The 19,794-nt window shown below is 45.3% G+C and overlaps 1 protein-coding gene across 1 annotated transcript in view; it reads left to right on the forward strand.

The window, feature by feature from the left end:
- Positions 1-5,458: 5,458 nt before the first annotated feature.
- MAN1A1 (mannosidase alpha class 1A member 1) overlaps positions 5,459-19,794 on the forward strand; it is a 146,338-nt gene continuing 132,002 nt past the window's right edge. The window contains exon 1 of the mRNA XM_086461260.1: positions 5,459-6,061. Within this exon, the coding sequence (XP_086317386.1) occupies positions 5,459-6,061 (603 nt within the window). The remainder of the gene's footprint in view (positions 6,062-19,794) is intronic.

Raw genomic sequence — 19,794 nt, forward strand, 5'->3', positions numbered from 1 at the left:
TTTATTTTCTTACCTCTCCCTTGCACACATAACACCATGGCCTTGTTTGCTTGCTCTGAAGGACTGCAAAGGGTCTATAACAGAAGCAATAAAAAAAAGATGAAAAGCAAGGAGTAACGTAAGAGAGAGATTCTCAAAGATGCCATCTGTGTTCAGTATGATACTTTCATGCTAGTACTGAACACAATCCTGCAAGTGGTCAGAGTTCAGATTCTAGACTCAGGCTTCTTGCAATGTTGAAGAAAATGCCTTTAATCTTTCATGGGTTTATAGAACAAGAGTCAAATATTTTCTTCAGGCAGCATTTCTTGCAGTTCATCTTCTCCGCCTTCTGAAATCTGCCCTTAGCTGGATGCTTAGCTGGACACTTTCAGAGAACCCTCCCAATAAGCACTGAAAGCTGCACGCACTACAGAACCTTCATTTTGAGAAATTAATGATCCTCTCCCTTAGGTGGACATGGAAGGAATTATGAAGGATAACTCCAAAGATACTGGTAGAAAAGAGACCTTTCTTAGCATTGATGGGCCATGCCAGAAAAGAGTTGAAGTAGAGTAAGAATGTCTGAGAGCTTACAACTTCATACTCCTGGTACATTTCTACAGTATTTATAAAATTTGGATATTAGCCACATTCATCTCCTGTTTAACTAGAGGAAATGTTTGAGAAAGGCTGTAATAAAATTTCATTTTCTTTCTTCTGGTTTTCATCCTCAAAAGGCTGTAGGCTTCTCTGGGAGCGGAGTGTTTTCACTTCAGGGCTGTTGAGCTGCACTCCTTATGGAAAACTTTTCTCCTCTTTGCCCTAAGAGTCCCACAGTCCTCTCTGAGTCACAGCACTACTTCAAAAGGAAAGTTGGTGGGGAATATACACATTCTCCAGGATAGTACTGCAAGGCAAAAGAGGATAATTTGAATCCCCTGAGACTACAAAACGTGTTGAACACAGATCTCCAACTTCCCGAGCAAGTGCTCTAACCACAGGACTCCTAAATAAGTCGTCAACACTTCTCTCTTCTGAGCTCTTAAAGGAAAGCATGAGGCAGTCCCTTATTCTCAAAGAACTGAAGATCGAGCAAAGTTTTGTGGCTGTGAATCACACTTTCCTTACATACTGAACTCTGAAGCACAGCCAAGCACCAAAATCGGAGAGACAGAGAGTATTTCATACACATCTGGTCCTCAAATGGCCGAAGCCTCCTTCCAAACAGCACGCTGGATGTTATGAATCCATCTTGTGAGCCCTGGGAACCCTAAGTCTTATGTCACGCTACTTACTTACTCTATGAAGAGCTGGTTGTCCAACTTGGGTTTGTGAATCACGTTCCCAAATGCAAGCCTCTTAAAAATGTCTCTGAAGAACCAGGCAAAAGTATTGCACTTCAAAAGGAAGCTGTCCAGTAATTTTTTAGAGTAGTCTTAAGCAGAGCATAACACTGGGAACCCTGTGTAAAGAAGTGGTACGCTTACAAACTCGCCATGCAAAAAGATGTTTCAGTTAGTATCTCTACTCTAGCTAAATGTGCCTAAAAATGGGCCAGCTGTTAATACCCTCCTTATCTGTTACATGTATCTTTAGACCATGCAGGCTAATTCCCTATCACTAGGCAAGATCTAAGGATAGAACCATGACAAATTAGGTGTAGCTGATTATAAAAAAAAAAAAAAAAAAAAAAAAAAAAAAAAAAAAGGAAAGGAAAAGAAACAGTAGTTATTTTATTTTCCAGGCCTTTGAGTCAATATGCAGCAAATTTGCCCATTCAGAACATTTATTATAGAAAAGAGCCTTGTCCCTTGATTATGCAAATCTCTGCCTCACCACCTCTCATATATCAGTTCTACTTTTCTATAAATGTCTGACCTGTGCATGATTGCTGGAAAATTATTCCTGATCCTGCAGCTGAACCCACAGCAGCAGCATGTCCCTCTGCAGGAGAGATGCAGTCCAGCGTTTCGTTGGTATAACCAAGCTGGATCGGACCCAGCCTTACCCACCCTAGCAAAACAACTGCCTGAAGACTTGGGTTTTTTCCCATTTAGCTGATGTCATCCAGGAAGCAATGCAGCTCAATTAGCAAGGAAAAAAAAAAACAACCAAAAACCCAACCCAAAGTGTCAGCCAGTTCAATGTTTCCACTAGGTGGATAGGCTGACAAAGCTGTATCAGAGGTGACTTTCCATGACTGTCAGTAGATTATTGCGAACACCAGGCTTCATTTGATCATGCTTTATTTGGGTTTATTTGACACAATTTAAGCACCTATCAACACAGTTTAACTTTACAGCTGCACTGCCTTTTGGACATAGCCAGTCGAAACTGAGCATGTACAACCCTTGGTTCTATTGCTTGTGTTTGAGGTAGTTTTTTTCTGAGATAGTCCCTGTATTTTCATGTTCTTTGGAATATCATAGAATCACAGAATGGTTTGGGTTGGAAGGGACCTTAAAGATCATCTAGTTCCCATCCCCATGGGCAGGGACACCTTCCACCAGACCAGGTTGCTCCAAGCCCCATCCAGCCTGGCCTTGAACACTGCCAGGGAGGAGGCAGCCACAGCCTCTCTGGGCAGAATATCTTGTATAGATCTGTATTGTGCCCAGAGTAAATTATTGACAAAAAACCCAAGGGACTAGTATAGTGCTGTTGGGTTGAGGCAGGTTTATTTTTCTTTCAGACTCCATTGCCCTCACCTTGTGAACAGGTCTGTACGCCATTAACTTTACATGCATCAACAGTCCCACTGAATAGTTCCCACGTGACTTCGGTGGTAACTGTTTGTAACATCAGGTGCTAACAACGGGAACACTCTGCATACAAAATTTAGGGTCCCGCTCAGAGGAGGAGTCCCATTTTAGGGCCTAGATTATCATCGTTCTAGGATTGATCATCTCATCACAGAGGCTAGAGAATTTAACAATTTCTGTCCTTGCATAGAAAATACAAGTTGTTGCTTCCCTCACGCTCAGGAAATGAGCAGGGAAATGAGCAGGATGTCCCAGAGAGTGATGAGGGTGGCAGTGAAACCCTGGGTGTGAATTCACATTTGTCCCTTAGCACTTAGGACGGACACCAAAAGAAGGCAAGAGGCTGGTGAGTCCGAAGAGCTTTCATTTAGGAGACACAGGAGCAGAACCCCGTGTGATGGTGTTTCCAACTGTGGCGTATGTTCATGAAGTGCTACCTAAGGAATTACTTCAGAAAGGCACTTCTTCCAGCAATAAATTCTGCCCCCAAATATTATCACATAGGTAGTGATGAGTTTTGAGGGCAATCTGTGAAAAATATTGTATGCCCACATATGCAGCAACTGAAGCAGAGTATGCTTGCTGAAGCTGGGAGTGGTATTTCACCATTTAGGAAGCTTTTTCATTAGTCAACTGTTTTTCAAGAGTTAAACTCTGTATTTGCTACCTTAAATGTTGCTTTAATAAAAAAAAATAGTGGCATAGATTCTTATCTCCTTTTCCAAGCAGGCTGAACTCTTCAATCCTAAACAGTTTTATCTTGGCACAGCTATCAGGCTACATTACACATTTCTGGGAAATGTGTGTCAAAATCAGAGTGCTTATTGTTTAGGAATGGTTTCACATCTAAATGTGGGGAAATGCGACTCAGGAAAAAAAACAGGATTTAAAAGAAAACCAGAGTGAATACTAAAGGAAATTAGTGATTTCGCTGGATGCAAAATTGGGCCCCTGATCCTTCGGTTTCACCTATAAACCTGAAATTTTACAGAAGCATTTGCTTGCATGCTTATGGGAGTTTTGCAGGACTCAGTCCAACATTTCTATGTAACTGCCTTCTCTAAACCTGTTTTTAATTAATCTCTTACATATTCTAACTTCTAAAGAATGGGATTTAGAAAAGCACTGGGCAGCAGCCTTCCTTTATTCCTATTAAGTCAATGGTAAAACTCCCCTTAATCCCACGGGGAGCAGAAGGAAGCCCACGCCAAGCGCGTTCGCAGAATGACGCCTTTGCAGCTTACCCAGCGCCTTCTCCCTGCCCTTGTTTAAAGCACACGCTTCCCTCTACCGTGCGGGTTTTTGGTGAGTTTTTTTTTTCCCCTTTGCAAAACGAAGTCATGCAAATACACAAACCGGCCTCAGCATCGTAACTTCTGGGAACAACGTTATCTCACTGTTTTCTTTCCAGTTCAGTGGTTCGGAGGAAACGCTGGAAGTTTGCGGTGCTGAACCGCTGCGAAACTCCAGGTCGCCTCCAAGCCTGTTCCAGAAAAGTTGGGATACACCCCCGGGTGCTGGCGGGAGGCCCTCCCCCCAAACGTTAAAGCGACCCGGCGCGTTACCGCCTTTCCCTGCCTCTCACACCCCCTCTGCTCATCGCGCCGCTCTGCAACACGGGCGGAACGAGACATCGGCGCCTCGTTATGTGCTGGAAACTTTTCCCCCGCCGGAAGGCTCGGGGAGCTCCCGCAGCAGCTCGGTCCGCGGTCAAACCGCCGCGTTTCCGCGGGCCGACGCACGGTGCTCTTTCCTTTGCGCTAGCGCGGACGCGGATTTTCACACTCACGTAGGCACGTTCCCCCTCGGTCCTCGCGAAAGAAGCGCCTTCTACCTGCGGGAAAAATAAAATTAAACGAAAACCGCACTTTTCCTGACAGAGGGTGCGGCTCCTGCCGGCGCGGCGGGGGGTGGGGGGTGGGGTGGGTGTGCGTGTGTGCGCCCGTGCACGGCTGCGAGTGCGCCCGTCAGCGTGCAAGCACCCGCGCGGCTGCTGCACGCCTGTCGCCGTGCGTGCGTGTGCGCCCGTGTGTGCACGCACATCCGGGGGGGGGTGGGGGGTGGGAGGGCATGCGTGTGTGTGTGCAAAAGCGTGCGCGCGTGACAGCCTGCCGGCACGTGCCGGGGCCGCGCGCCCGCCGCGGGCCGCCGCCGCCGCCGCCGCTTGAGGGGACGAAGCGACCGCCCCCGCTGCCCCGGCCGGGCGGGCGGGAGGGCCCGCCGCCGCGCACCACCCCCTCCCCGCCCCCGGGGGCAGGCAGTGCCTGGGAAGCCCTCCCCGGGGCTGACCCCCGGGACCCGCCGGGTCCGGCAGCGCGGGAGGGCGGTGGAGCAGCGGCGCCCGCGCCCCGCCCCGCCCGCGCCCCGCCCCCCCCGCCATTGGGCCGGCGGCGGCCCCGTCCCGCCCCGCCCCGCCCCCGGCTGCCCGGCAGTTCCGCGCGGGCGGAGCGGGGAGCGGCACCCGCGGCGGCGGCCCGGCAGTATGGGCTGGAGCTGACAGCGCCCGCCCCGCAGACGCTCGAGCGCTGTCGGCGGGGAAGGGAAAAGTTGCCGCGTCTGCCCGGGGAAACTTTCTGCCGCCGAGCCCAGCCGAGGCGAGGCGAGGCGGGGAGGGGCCGGCGGAACCGAACCGAGCCGTCCGGTGCGGTGCGGTCCGGTCCGGTCCCTGCGCGGCGGCGGGGCGCGCTGCGCTGCGCTGAGGCGGCGCGGGGGCCATGCCCGCCGCCAGCCTGCTGCCGCTCTTCGGTAGCGCGGCGGGGCCGGGGGCGCTGGGCGGCCCCGCGGGCGGCGGCGCGGGCGGCGGGGGCAGGAAGGCGGCGGGCCCCGGCGCGTTCCGGCTGACGGAGAAGTTCGTGCTGCTGCTGGTGTTCAGCGCCTTCATCACCCTCTGCTTCGGGGCCATCTTCTTCCTGCCCGACTCCTCCAAGCTCCTCAGCGGCGTTTTCTTCCACTCGGCCGCCTTGCAGCCGCCGCCGCCGCCGCCCGGCGGGCAGCCCCGCGCCCCGCCGCAGACCGGGGGCGGCCCGGCGGCGGCGGGGGCGGCGGCGGCGGCCGCAGGCGGGGCGGGCAGCCTGGAGCGGATCCGTGCGGACCACGAGCGGGCTCTGCGGGAGGCCAAGGAGACGCTGCAGAAGCTGCCCGAGGAGATCCGCAGGGACATCCGCCAGGATAAGGAGAAACTTCTGCAGGACGCCCGCGGCAGGAAGGAGGCGGGCGCCCCCGGGCTGCCCCAGCGCCTCTTCCGCCAGCCCGTCGGCGCCGTGGGGCAGGAGCCCGCCGACCCCGCCGTCCGGCAGAGGAGGGCCAAAATCAAAGAGGTGGGTGGTGGCGGCCCGTCCCGGTCCCGGGGACGCGGCTCGGTACCCCCGCGCGGGGCAACAGGTCGTTGCCGGGGTGCAGCCCTGAGCCCTCCTGCCTCCTCCTCGCCCCTGCGGGAGGGGGGCTTTCTGGGCGGCCCTCGCTCGGCTTCGTCGCCCGCGGCTGCAGTCTCGCAGCCCGCGGTGCGTCCTGCGCGGCCGCGGAGCGATCGCTGCCTTGCGGACCCGGCACCGTCGGCGCCGGGAGCGCTCCGTGCCGGCCGCGCCTCCCCCCCCCGACGTTACCGGCCTCCCGAGCTGTTGCGCCAAAACCCGGGGAGGAAGCGAAGCCCTGCGAGCCCCGGCAGGCTGCGGGGCGCCTCTGGGGGAGCCGGGCGAGGGCTGGCGGGGCGGGGGGGGGGGGGGGGGGGTGGGCAGCGGTGACTCCCGGGAGCCCCATCGCGCCGCGGGTCCGCTTGCGCGCCCCGTGAGGTATCCCGGGCCCGGCCGCGGTGGGCACCCCGGGGTGCGGGGACGGCGCCCTCGCGGGGGGCAGAGGAGGAGTTACCGCGGGCTGTCCTGCGCGGGCCGAGCCGGTGAGTTTCCCAGTGCGGGTGTGGTGCAGCGCGCCAGGGATGTCGCGATCTGCCTCGCGGTCGTGCGGTTTGCCGTGCCGGGTTATCGGCTCTCTAAGGAACCGAGCGTGTTTGGCGAAATACAGTCGGTTTAGCTTATAGCGGTAAAGCGTCTGAGCTGTACGTATTTTTGACAAATTCCCTGAACTGTCTTACTCCGTCTTTCTGCTCGGTTGGTTCAGGTACCGTTTTAAAGTCCTTCCTCACAGAAATTCTCCGACCGGTGGGTAGGTAAGACTGTCGTGAGCAGGGTCCTCTGACAGAAGAAGTATTTCCTTGATCAGATAGTTCCAACTTTGCGTCATTACTGGCCGGTTTATTTATCGAACTGACAATTTCGGCTGCCTGCAGAGGTTAGGGTTTATGAATTAATTAGCAGTATATGTTTCCTGTTCTGTGGTGATGGAAATGAGATAGGAGCGAGACACTGACTACGGAGTATTTCTCTGTGTGTGAAACATCATTAGCCTTTTTGGACTGATTTATTTTTATCGCGTGTTTGTACGGAGCGGTCTGAAAAGTGAGCCCTGACATCGGACGGAGCACCAGAGAATAAGCTCTCACGAATCTGAAGTCGTGTTCTGTGCTCTGGGGTTCTTGCATCAGTTTAACTATTTTAGCAAACTGTGCAGCAGTCATAGGCAGTAAATACTGATGCAAAGGTATTTTGAAAGGAGAAACTTGCAGGACAAAACAGTACAGACCACATCTTGAAGTACGCAGAGGCTATGTTGTCTTTTGTTTTAGTCACACAGCCTCCCTGAGGCACACAGAACAATTAGGAGTACCAGCAATCTCTCTTTCCTGTTATCTCGAATTGCCGTGTAGAAGCATTTAGAAGTAATGAGGCTCCAGACCTGATGTACGCGATTCTGTAGTGTAGAAGACTGCAACAAGTAAACAAGCAGGAGGAAGAAGATAAAACTTAAATATACTGCTGCTTTTGCCGGTCCTGCTCTGTGCCAACTAGACAAAGTTATCTTTTATTATATATGGATATGCATGTGTCTGTGTGCGTATATTTGTATGTTTGTATATATGTATGTACATACATATACGTACCCCGCTTATCTCTTCAAATTTTCTTCCTCCCTTTCCATTCTACCACTCTTCTTTCTCTTTCACTTCTATACAGGAGCCACCAATAACACAGTAACCCCCCCTACCCGGATTTCTGTCTGTGTAAGCATAGGAAATGACAGAAGGACTGCACTTAGTTTCCAGATCTTTATTTTTCCTTCGTATCTCAGTGTAATTCCTCAATACTGTGTGTTGTTTCTGCAAGTTTCCTTTCCTCCTGATTCAGTATGTGACCTTAACATGTTGTTTACCTAATTGCTCTTGCATTTTTGCAGTACCTTGACTGGTTTGATTTTTCTTTTTTAAATGTCTCTTCTTTTTTTTTTTTTTTTCATTGACTGTGAAACAGTGTTTCCTATTCTGTTAACTTGTTTCACATAGTTTCATGTGTTGGCCTTTATGCTGCTTTCTCTCTGTCTTTGCAAGCTCTTATCTGCTTTTTTTAAGTTGATACTTTACTGTCAAGCTGGAATTCTAATCTGCAGTCTTTTTAGAAAGTTGCAACTTTTTTACTATGCTGTACATGCACAGAAACTGGAATTACCCCTTAAAGCTCCTCTCCTTGTGCCTGGTGGTTGCATGCTGGAGGTACAAACATAAAGAATTTGTTTTCATACTCTCTTTGAGCCTGGAATTTGCATCCGTGTTGCATGATGTCTGTCATAAATGTAAAACTCGAAATTTGAAACTATTACTGTGGATATTTTTGACAGAAGGAAGCAGGCTACTTTATAGGAAAAGAATGCAAAAAAAGATAAGGTTGTTCTTCTCTGTGTTTCTGTTCTGGAAGAACTCTGTATCATCAACATCCTGATATAAAGCTGAGAGGGGAGAGAGGCATTTTGTTCATTTAGTGTTTTAAATTTTAAGTTGAAATTAGAATTCTAGCCAGTACAATATGGTTTGTCATCACAAAACAATAAAATGCCGTTACTTTCTAGCATTTCTTAACAAAGTTTTGTTATGGAAATCTTAATTATTTTTTTCTATGGCATACTCTTTTCTATTTTAAAAAAAGTGAAACTTAGAAAAGATGAGAATATAAAGATTCTTGGACCTTTTTTAGTGTTGAAACCAACATAGTATGACAAATAACTAGAAAAATAAGTTGCTAGAAGGTTATTGAGCAAGTAAAAGACTTGTGGAAACACGGAGAAGTGGAGATCGTGTTGCTGTCGCTGCCTTCCATTCCATCAGAATGATACGGTTGCTCTCAAGGTCTGTGTGTGATAACTGTCCCGCCGTGTTACAGCCGCAGGGCCTACCTGTGCGCAGGTGTGCCCCTACCGATAAGGGATGTGGGCCAAAGATAAGAGATACTAATGGGTGCTGTGATATTCCTCTGTTTCTCTTCTGATGATGAGTTGCAGGCAAACTCAAAAGAAAGAGGGTCTGGCAGTACTGCCGGCAGTGGGGTTTGCCCAGTACTTCATGTTGTAAAACCGCTGCCAGTTGCTTGTGACTGCTGAATTTTTTTACTGGCTGACCTAATGTTGCCTTCTTTGATGTCTTGCTCATGCCAGATGCTTCAGGAAGGCTCAAGCAAAGAGACACAGCTGCTTTTGAGCATACCAGTGCACTTGTGTTTTGTCAGAACTTGAGTTCTTCAGGCAGTTCCACTGATGCTCTGCTGTCTCCATGTCTTGGGGCAGGGTCTGGGTACCTAGTACACCTCACACTGGTCTCTGCTTTGGTGTCTTGGTAGGAGCCTCAAGCTATGAGTTGTGGTTTGTGTTCCTGCTCTTCCACTCATTGATTGAGAGGTGGTCCCTCTTTTGAGCAAGTACCTCCTGTCATATTTGTTTCCTATCTGTGAAAAAAGGGGAAGTGGAAGTCCATGACGACTCTATTCTATTCAAATAAGTTGAAAGTCCTCCAGTCTCTGCTGTTGTCACCATTGGTTGTGGCTGGATATTATTATTTATGATGTCCAGGGAAGACTTGCAGGTGCATAGGCAGTTTGGAAAAGGTGGCAGCTTGATATGAACAAAAGAAGTGATTAGAAGAGGATGGTAATAGTGTGAATAGGCTACGGAGGCAGGAGATGCACTGTTTCAATTAGGGAAATCTGACTTTGAATCTTTTCCAAGTCTCATTCCTCTCTCTTCCAAAAAAAAAAAAAAAAAAAAAAAAAAAAAAAGGGTGGGCGAGAAATTGAATTATTTAGGTGTTGACAAAATAGCAAAAACTGCACTCTCTTTATTTTGGAGGAAAGGAATAGAAAACAACGAATGGGCTAGCCCAGGTACTAGAAGCAATATAATCACATTAGTGTGGTACTCTGCCCAAGCTAATTAATCCTGCTGAACAGCAAGCTATTGGTGTTGATGGAGTACCATTCTAATGCCGCTGTGCTGTTCTTGTACAAGGTAGTTAGCTTGGAAGCTCTACTCATTATTGTTGAGAGCTGTTTGGACTTGTCCGCAGGATAAAAACCTCCTTGGTAAACTGGAGTCGATGTCCAAAGAAGGTGATCATGTGGTGCTCCAAGTACTTGCACAGCTCTCAACTGTTGCAGTCATCTAGTAGAAGTCCTGGAGAGGAGAATTTTATTCGCTGATTCTACAGTCATTCCTGAGCACTGTGAGCTCAACAGGGCAACGGTCACAAGTTGGGAAAACACTCTGCAGCTGAAGATTACTTCGCACTGCCTTTCTATAAAGAAGTGAATTGAGATTGCATTGGCAGTGTGAATTCTGGACTTTCCTAAGTCCTCAGCATTCAGTTTGTTCGTTTGTTTTCTGTGGTGGCTTTTATGCAGTTTAGTTGGAGGTCACTAGGTTAAGCAAGAAGTCTCAGTAGTGTTACAGGGAAGTTTAGAAGTACCTGCAGGAAAGAAAGCTTGTGAGCGTGGAAATAAAGCACTAATTGGACATCTAATACACACTTGACATAGCAGTACTTGGGCATAATCAGAACTCTTTGTTAACAAGGAGGAGTGATGGCAAAATTATAGGAGGTGGCTCGCTGCTGAAGAGCAGTCGGCCCGTTGTGCCTTCCTGCGTGGTTCTACCGCTTGCGTTTCTACTGCCTGGTATCCCAGTGCTGCTGCTTGGTAGGTCCAGTGCCAGGTTGGGGGCAGGTTTATTTCCTTTTGGTGATTTTTATGAGACAAGATGAGCTCACTAATACTTATTGCTGTCAAAAGAGATGGGGAAGTCTCTACTTACCACTTTTGACTGCCTTCTCCCACTGTCTAATTTGCGTTAATTCTGCTGTAGCCCTCCGTAAGCTGCTTCAGCTGACTAAGCCAGGAGAAAGCTGTCAGAGCAAAAAAGTTGGACAGTTTTCCGCCAAGTTGGTGAGTTGAAGGCCATAATGAAAGGGTCAACATGGTGCTCATTTTGGCTGTGGTGAGAGAACAGTACTATGTGAATGAAAGAGGTACGAAACCTCTTTCAGTAGCCTTGTTTTAGGAGCTGGTATCTGATCTTCTGGCCTAGCTTCTCTGTTAAAATTGAATTTCTGCATTGTGACATTTGCAGAGCAAAGGTTCAGTCTACTGTAATAACCTTCTGTAGCAGGCTGAAGTGCTGTGCTTCAGCAGACTGTTACCTCCCAACCCCTTTTCTCAGAACAGAAAAGGGGAAAAGAAACACAATGACAGGAATTACTGAAGCCCGAGCTCCTGTAGACCAAAATTCAGAGTGCTTTTACTGGGAGGAAGGTTGTCGGGGCCTTCATAGGAGGGGGGAAGGAAAGAGTTAAAATGCAGCTGTGGAAGTATTGAGTGGTTTCAGTTTCAAACAGAAAAAGCCATGTTCCTTGATGGTACATTTCTTTAAGAACAAGATACAGTGAAAGGAAAGGAGTTGATAAGAGTAAGCAATGTGATGATTTCTGGCAACATGCTGATGATGCAATGCATTTAGAAAGAAGTTTTCTTAAAGTACTTTGTGACGTTAATGCTGACATCTTGTAGCTGTCATTCAGTTTGTCAAAGGAGTGTAAAATGATTCTTTTTTTTTTTTTTTTTTTCCTCAAAGCTTTACTTACCTACCTATAATCTTCAGTATTTTTGTGTCTATTGGTTCTTTTGGAGTATTTTGCAGTGCCTTCCTTCCTGATAAACACTGTTTATTGTAGTTGTTTTCTTTCTTTTTTAAACGGTTTTGGAAAAGACACTAAGGAGGTGAATTAAGTGCCTAAATACGGGGAATCAAATACGGTGGGTAGGTGGGTACCTTATACCCCTAAATTAAGGGCATTCTCTTGGTGCTCATAGACATTTTCCCTGGGTTTGTTGGGAGATTTGTGGTCTTGTGAAGTGGCAGCTGGAGGTGCCAAGGGTTATCTTACAGCATCTAAAATGTCACAAAACAGTAAGTTAAATTGCTTGCTTAGGGATGGAAGCTTCCGTCTGAGTTACTAAGAGTATGATTCAGTGACTCTATTAAGCAACCTCTTGGTTCTGTCACTTGACAGACCCTATGCAGAGCCAGTTCAACCTGCCAACCAGACAGAAAGCTACCCTGGCTTTTGTTGAGTTGGTGGCCTGATGGGGTAGGGAGCCAGAATGGCTTAATGGACATCTGAGCACTGTGGAAGCAGTGGGCCTCCACTAAGCCAATGCATTTGAAAAGAGAGCAAAGTGGAGGAGAATGGGACTGAGGCATCTTTTTGTCCACAAGACATGAAATAGGTTATGCCTTAGCCAAAGTGATGTTCTTTCTGCTGGGAGACCTTCAGGTCTTTTTAGGAGAGGACGTTGTCTCAGGTGAGTTGCTTCAGCTGCCTTTTTTCTTTTTCGAGAACCTGGCAGCCTCTTCTCAGTCAAATGACTTGCATTTGTCATGCAAATGCATGTCTGAGTTGAACGTTGGTCATGAGATGGAGAGATATCTCTGTGTGACTGTGTGCATATTTGACAAGAATAGGGTGTGTTCCCATTGCTAGTTCATGGGGTTTTTTAGCCTTACACCTGTTTTATGTGAGCTAATAAGAATATTCAATTTTCTTATGTTCAGATTTGGTCTGTGTTCCCAACAGGTACATTTACCAAAACTAACTGAATGTCCTATGTAACTGGATCCTCAGAATTATGGGGAAAATGAAAAGGCTTTAAATATTCAGAAGAAAACATGTGGCTTTCACTGAAACACCAAGCGCGTTATTAATTCTTTAACTGAAACCCCCGTGCACATTTTATGTAAAGGCAAAACATAAATTCCAGACTTGCAGGACTCTTCATGAAAGCTAAATAAGGTGATGTAAAGACATGAGGTAAAGCTTAAAATGGAATGTCTCCTGCATTTTGGCAAAAGTTGTATTCTCATGGTGATTATTTCATATTTAATGTTAGTATAGCAGCCTATGGCAGTGATTTAATATAAAGAAATAGGGTAAATCATAATATTGGCGAGTACAGTTGCTTAAGGCTGTAGTTCTGTGCTGTGGGCAAACTGAAGCAGAAAAATTCCACCTGTTTATTAAAATCTACTGTTAAGGCCAAAAAATGTCTTATCTCATTCAGGAGGAAAATAAGAGTGGTAGACTGCCAGGCTTTGGTAGCTTCTTTGAATGTTAATGAAAGCACAGGACTATGAAAAGGAAATTATGGACAGACAGGAGACAGCACTTCTTGTGGAGGGTATTAATGTCATTACAGAAGTACTTTTGACAGATGGACAGACCTTTCCTTAAAGCTTCTATCTGAAACATACTGCTGCAGGAATTGTTGAGTGTTAACTTTCTGTATGGTTGAATTTGTTTTCTTTTTTTCCTAGCTTGGGGAACCAGCATAGGTGTAAATTTCTGCAGTTTTCATCTTGAATAGAATATCTTAACAAGTAGTTCCTTTATTTACAGATAATATATTTTCTTCTTAACTTATTTGGCAGAATAAGAGTAATACTTCAGGAAAGTGGCTTTGATTCAGTGTTTGCTGCTGTCTAATGGTGCAGCACTTCTCTGGCAATAAACTGCCGCTTAAGATGGGACAAAGATGATGAAAAACTCTGCTTTTGTGCTTTTTTGATAACAAACTCAACTATTCAGATGTGTCTCTGTGTAAAGTATGTCTTAAACCTTCAGTTTTGAAAGATTTTGTGGTCTATTTCTAAATTATTTCTAGAACTGTCATTTTACAAATGAAGAAAATCATTGTTTAGGTGGGCCTGTGAATTAAGCAATATGAGCAATGTACCAGATACTCGATATACTGGTTCCTTCTTTTGTGTGAAAATCTCCTTTATCCACAAAATTTATTTAAAGGCTTTTCCGCTTTTTTTAAGCGTGTGATGTAAAGAATGTGTGCACACTTCTAAGAAGCATCTCTGTTATTCTGTTTTCCATGACTTTTTATAATCGGGTCAGAAGTCTGTCATGAAAACATAATTGATGAGTAATAAAGCATATGCTTGCCTGAAACAGATTAAATGAAACCTTGTACAGAGTTGTGGTTAAGCCACTGTTGTATCACAGTGCTCAGCAGCCTTGCCTGCAGAGTCCAGAAGACTTTACTGTTCTGAGAAAGCAGTCTGGTTTTCCAGGGGTAAGAAGGATCTAGGGACTTGCACAAGGTTGCAGAGTGTGACAGGTCTAAGAGCAGACCTTGGTTACCAGGATCCTGTTTGGTTGTTTCCCACTAAACTAAACAGGGGCTATTGTTGTGTACTGGGTGAAGTCTGTCTTTGCTTCTACCCACCCGCAGCTCTCTCGCCTGGGCATGTCAGCTCACTAGGCTCAGTTTAAACCTGGGTTTTGGAGTCTGATTCGTGGCTGCACGTGGGCAGCTACGGTTAGCCACTGAACTGCTGCTAATCACAGTGTTTATTACAGGGGGAGGCTAAACCTGAGACTCCCTGGTTCTGTGTTTAGGTCACTAGCTGTAAGCTTTCTAAGAAATAGTTGAAATCAAATGCTCTGATCCAGTGCTGTTTTGGAGGATGGCAAGTAGAGTAGTAAAACTCCCAGTTTGCCTTTCTTGCATCTTGAAATCTTGAGTTTGAACTCTGTTGTAACCAAGAAATTCCTGCACGAATTAATATGACAACTTGCTGTAACTCTGCAGTAAGCTGATTGGATTTTATAGCTGGTGTTTATGAAGATACAGGTATTGTTCATTCTGATACCTCTAATTTTAAAAGCTTTTCAAACAGATTGGATGAGCACATAACCTGCTGTTACATTCTTATAACTGTTAAACATTCACAGCCCTTGTGGGAACACTGAGATATGCAGTATCTTATGCAAAGGTAACTACAAGTATAAAATCTACTTTCATTTCTCCTCCCACTCCCTCTTGAAAACTATATGTAGCTTGGCTTTTAAATTGTCCTAGGAATAAAGCAAGTGAATGGAAGTCTAGCTTCTAAGAAACTTGGGCCATTTTTTTAATGCAAATCTCTAATAAGGTGAGAAAGTGCCTGAAAATTGGAAGAGATGGTAGGCAATATTGAGCAAAGGACCAAAATGATTCTGTGCAATGAATGTGCTGATGACTATGGAACATCTGGCTGTTAGAAGACTTCCTGTGTGCATCTCAAAAATTGTTTCAGAAGAATCAACTTCTTTCTCTGGTGCTGGGCAGAAACAGACATTGCAATTTTAATGTAAAAGCATGCAGCTTTGCACTTGCCATGTGAAAATATATATTGCTGGGATTTAGGTTAGAGGCAGTACTGTGCATTGTTTGTATGAATAAAGTAGAAAGGAAAGAATGTCTGATACTTTTTTCCAGAATTTTACGTCATCTGACTTGTATAGGGGTGATCTTATTGCTTGGCAACATAAACCCGCTTTTTCAATTATTTATTCAAAGTCAGTATTGCAATAAAAATGCATTAGATCAGTGTGGCTTGCTTCTTTAATTAGTATTCAGACCACTGTGAGGCTATTTTTTTAAAGTATCTGCATATTTTTCTTTCACTCAGTCCACTGCATAATAAATATCTCTGTGCCTTTTGAAATTTCTTTTGTTCAGGGACTGCTTTCTTCCAAGGAAATAGGAAGTAGCTTGTGTAAAAGAATACCAAGCTAAAAACATTTTGCCTTCAAAGTTTAGTGCTTAAGGAGATAGTAATTTTACTATTCAGTGATACACACACGCAGATGCAGACCCAGTCTTTAACTCCACTGTCAGTTTTCTCACTGCCTTTGAGCACTGACATCTGTTGGTGCAGTGAATGGTGATACTAATGATAAAGCTTTGCCCATACTGCTGTCTGTAGGGAAATCTGCTGCTTGTTACTGTGGTTATAGTTCTCCACCCATCTGTGATTTTGAGAATTGCACTTTACATTTTGTGTTGGACTTAGTAATACTAGATTCTTTAAACTAAAGCTTAAAGAAGAGAAATAGATCTTAATCATTTGCAGTGATGGATTTTGCCCTCCCCCCTCCCCCCATCATGCAACAGAAAACCTAATTTACCATTTAGAAAGTAGAAGAGTTATACACATTACATATTTAAAAAGTCGTAATACTTCAAAGCTGCATGCTGCTTTCTTTGTTCTGGTGAGATTGTCTGAAGAATCACCACGGAAAAAACTGTGCTGTGTAAAGACAAACTGCAAGTTGACAGCTATTTTTATGTCTTACTCTGTAAAGCTCTAGAGTAGGCATGGCACTGAACCTGAACTGACTCTTCGTAGAAATGTGTGTGATCTTGTGAAGGGCTGAAGTGATGTCACAGATCAAGAAGGGCATTTCAAAAACTGTCCTTTCTGAAGAAAAGTGTTAAGTCTCTTCATGCATTTTTTTTTTAAAAAATAAAATCACTGTATTTGTATATTGAGACAGAGATGTGTTTGTATCTCTCTCCATATATATGTTTTACATGAACCAAATATAGTATACAGTTGATAAAGGATAAATTCAGTTGTCTGGAACTGAAGATGTAGTTTGTTGGGGGCAAGTTCTGATCTGAGTAAACACCTTGAAAAAAGTAATTTTTGATTTGTTCGGGTTTTTTTGTTTTTTTTGTTTTTTCCGAGTAGTCATCTAAATTGAAAAGATAATTATACATAGGCTGCAAGCAAAATCTGGAACATTAGGATGGAGCAAATAAATCCTTGTATTTCAATAATCAGTTTTGCTCAAGTTATTTTTAAATATATAAATCTAAACCTTGTAGAAAGTAAATGCACTGTGAGAAAGTTTTCATGCTTCATGGAAACAGTTTTCATATGCAGCCCAGTCACCTGAAAGCATTATGGAGACATGGTTGGTCTGCATTTATGCACACTGTAGTGCTGTGTTTCTTCTTTCTCCCAACCTTCTGCTTACCATAGGATTTAATTTTTGAGAAAGAGGGAGATTCAGGCTCACCACTGGACCTCTGGAGGCCTGATTTGCTTAGAGCAGGGCTGACTTCAGAATTAAATCAGATTGCTAAAGAGTCTTGTGCACTCAAGTGTGGAAAATCTCTGAGGAGGGAGATTCTGCAGCCCCTCTGGAAAAACATATTCCAGTGTCTGAGGACCCTTTATTGCACTTTGTTTAAATTATTATTGTATCTAGTTAGAGTTTCTCTTGCTGCAGCTGGTGACCACTGCCTTGTTTCATTGTGCACCACTGAACAGAGCTTGGCTACCTTTTCTCTGTGGGCACCCACTAAGACATTAGGAAGCCTTCTGTTCTCTAGTCTGAACAAACCCAGTTCCATTTATCTCTTCCTATGTGTCATGTGTTCTCCATTCTTTTTTTAATTTCTAATTGATACAAGGGAGCTGAAAACAAAGATCAGGGTTCGCATTTGAGGCATGAGGAATGTTGCATAGAAAGTGTTAATTGCTTCCTATCACTAGCAAGGACTCTTGCTAATGGAGCCCACTATACACAGGTAGCCTTCATCACTGCAAGGATGGGTGCATTGCTTACTTGTGTTCAACCGGTTGTTCACCAGAACCCCTAGAACTTTTGTTGCAAAGCTGTTTCCGAGCCTGTAATTTCCCATCATGTACTATGGCATGGGATTATTCCACATTAGGCATAAGGTTTTTTTGCATTTACATTTATTTGACTTCATGAGGCTTGTCAGGTCTCCTCTAGCTTATTGAGGTCCTTCAGGAGAGAGCCCTACTCTACAGCTTCTTGATTGCTGGAGTTTCGTGTCACCCATGAAGTTGGTGAGGGTGTGTTCTGCTCTGTTCAGATTAACCCCATAGACATTTAACTTATAGATAGCTGCTAATTAGACTTTGACCTGTTTACTGTTGTCTTAAACTTGTCAGTCCAGCTGTTTTTTCATCAACCTTGTTCACCAGACATCTAGTCCATGCCTTTTTGGTTGCCATAGTGCTAGGGGAGACTGCATCAAAAAGCATGCTAAAGTCAAGGTAACTGGTATCTGCTGCTCTGTCCTCATCCGCAGAGCCAGTGGCTTCATCATAAGTAACTGGGTTCGTTGAGCACATTTTGCCTTTGGGAAATTATGCTTGCTGTTTGCAAAGGTGTTTCTGTCCTTCGTGTTCCTGGAAATAGATTCAAGGAGGATTTGCTCCATTTTCTTCCCAGCGTTTGGAATAAGGCTGGCTGGCTTGTATTTCCCTGGATCTTCCATCTTGCTCTTTTCCTCAGTTACCAGGGACCTCCCTTGCTTACTAGGACCTTTCAAAGGTGGTCTAGAGAGGCCTTGCAATGACATCAGCCAACTCCCTCAGCACAGTCAGAAGCATCTGATCTGGTCCCGTGGACTTGTGTGTGTCCATTTTGCTTAAGTGCTCTTTTTCTAGCTTGGTCTTCCTTCACCCGACCTTTTACCTGACACCTTTCCCCAGGCTCTTGCCACTTAAGCTCTGTGAGTATGCCTTGCTGGTAAAGATCAAAGCAAAAAAGACACAGAGTGCTTGAGCCTTTTCATGTCCTTTGTCACTAATTCAGCAGCAGGCCTCTGTTTTGTTTGGTCATTCTTTTGTTGCTGATGTACCTGTAGAGACCCTCTTGCCCCTTGGCAGCTTCCAGCTGAGCTTTAGCCTTCTTTCCCCTGGCACCTGGGCAGAGCTTTTGTGCTGCTGTGTGGCAGACCCTGCCTATGCCCCCTCCATGCGCTTCCCTGAGGGACTGGGCTCAGCTGGGCCTTCCTTGTGCAGCCACCCTGCTCTCCTGCCATGGGACATCAAAGATCAGCGAGGTCTTCCGGGCATCGTAGCCCTACAGGGAGTTCTCCCATGGGATCCTGCGGATCTGGTCCCTGAACAAACTGATCTTATTCCTCTGAAGTCTGGGGTCTTTATTACTTTTCTTCCTCAGTTCCTTGAGGATCTTAAACTCTCCTGTCTAGCATTTAAATAGGCTTGGGGTTTAGACATGTCTTATTCACAAATTAATTGTTTTGAAGTGAGCTTTTGTTATGGGAGGTGGGGTGGTGGAGGAAAATGGTATGTAGCCTTTCCTGGGTAATTTGCATCTGTGCTACCTCTCCCAGTTTCGTTAGGGAAGCCCAGCAGGCAACTGCATGTTAGCTCAGTGCGTATTTTGGAATTTTTAAAAATGAGGAAATGTTTACTGGACAAATAGATATGGTTAATATAGGGAATTCCCATTTGAATTTTTAAAATACAAGCTGTTGATAGAAAGCAAAACTCTTAATTGCAACTTTTGCCACTTTTGTGGGTATTAATGAGTTACTAGCATACTGACACTGTCTGGGAGACAATACCATCAAAGATCGTGTGCTGTTTTGAAGTGTCTTTCCTCATCATACTTCTGATCAAAATATCAATCATCTGATGTTTATACATTGCAAATATGAAACTAAGGACATGAAAGCTAATGTAGTGTCAGTTCAAAGCTGGTAAGCTCAGAGTTTATATTGTAACTGGATACCGTTGAATAAGATTTAAAGTACAGTTCTGTTTGATTTCTTTCTTAAGGGTCTAATTGCTAGCTTACAAAGTTGGGTATTTTGATTAAATTTCCATCTGTTTGGTGTGACTTATTACAGCAGGCACTATAAATATATTTGCAGTAGGGTTCTACTACTGTACTGCACTACAAATTCACGAGTCCAACTCTTCAGCATTTGATTTTCTGTCACTTTTGACATCACAAAGAGGTCTGGCTTTACAGAAGCTTGGTTTTGAAAATGAAGTCTTT

The sequence above is a fragment of the Leptosomus discolor genome, chromosome 2 (assembly GCF_034619465.1).
Source record: "Leptosomus discolor isolate bLepDis1 chromosome 2, bLepDis1.hap2, whole genome shotgun sequence".
NCBI lineage: Eukaryota > Metazoa > Chordata > Aves > Leptosomiformes > Leptosomidae > Leptosomus > Leptosomus discolor.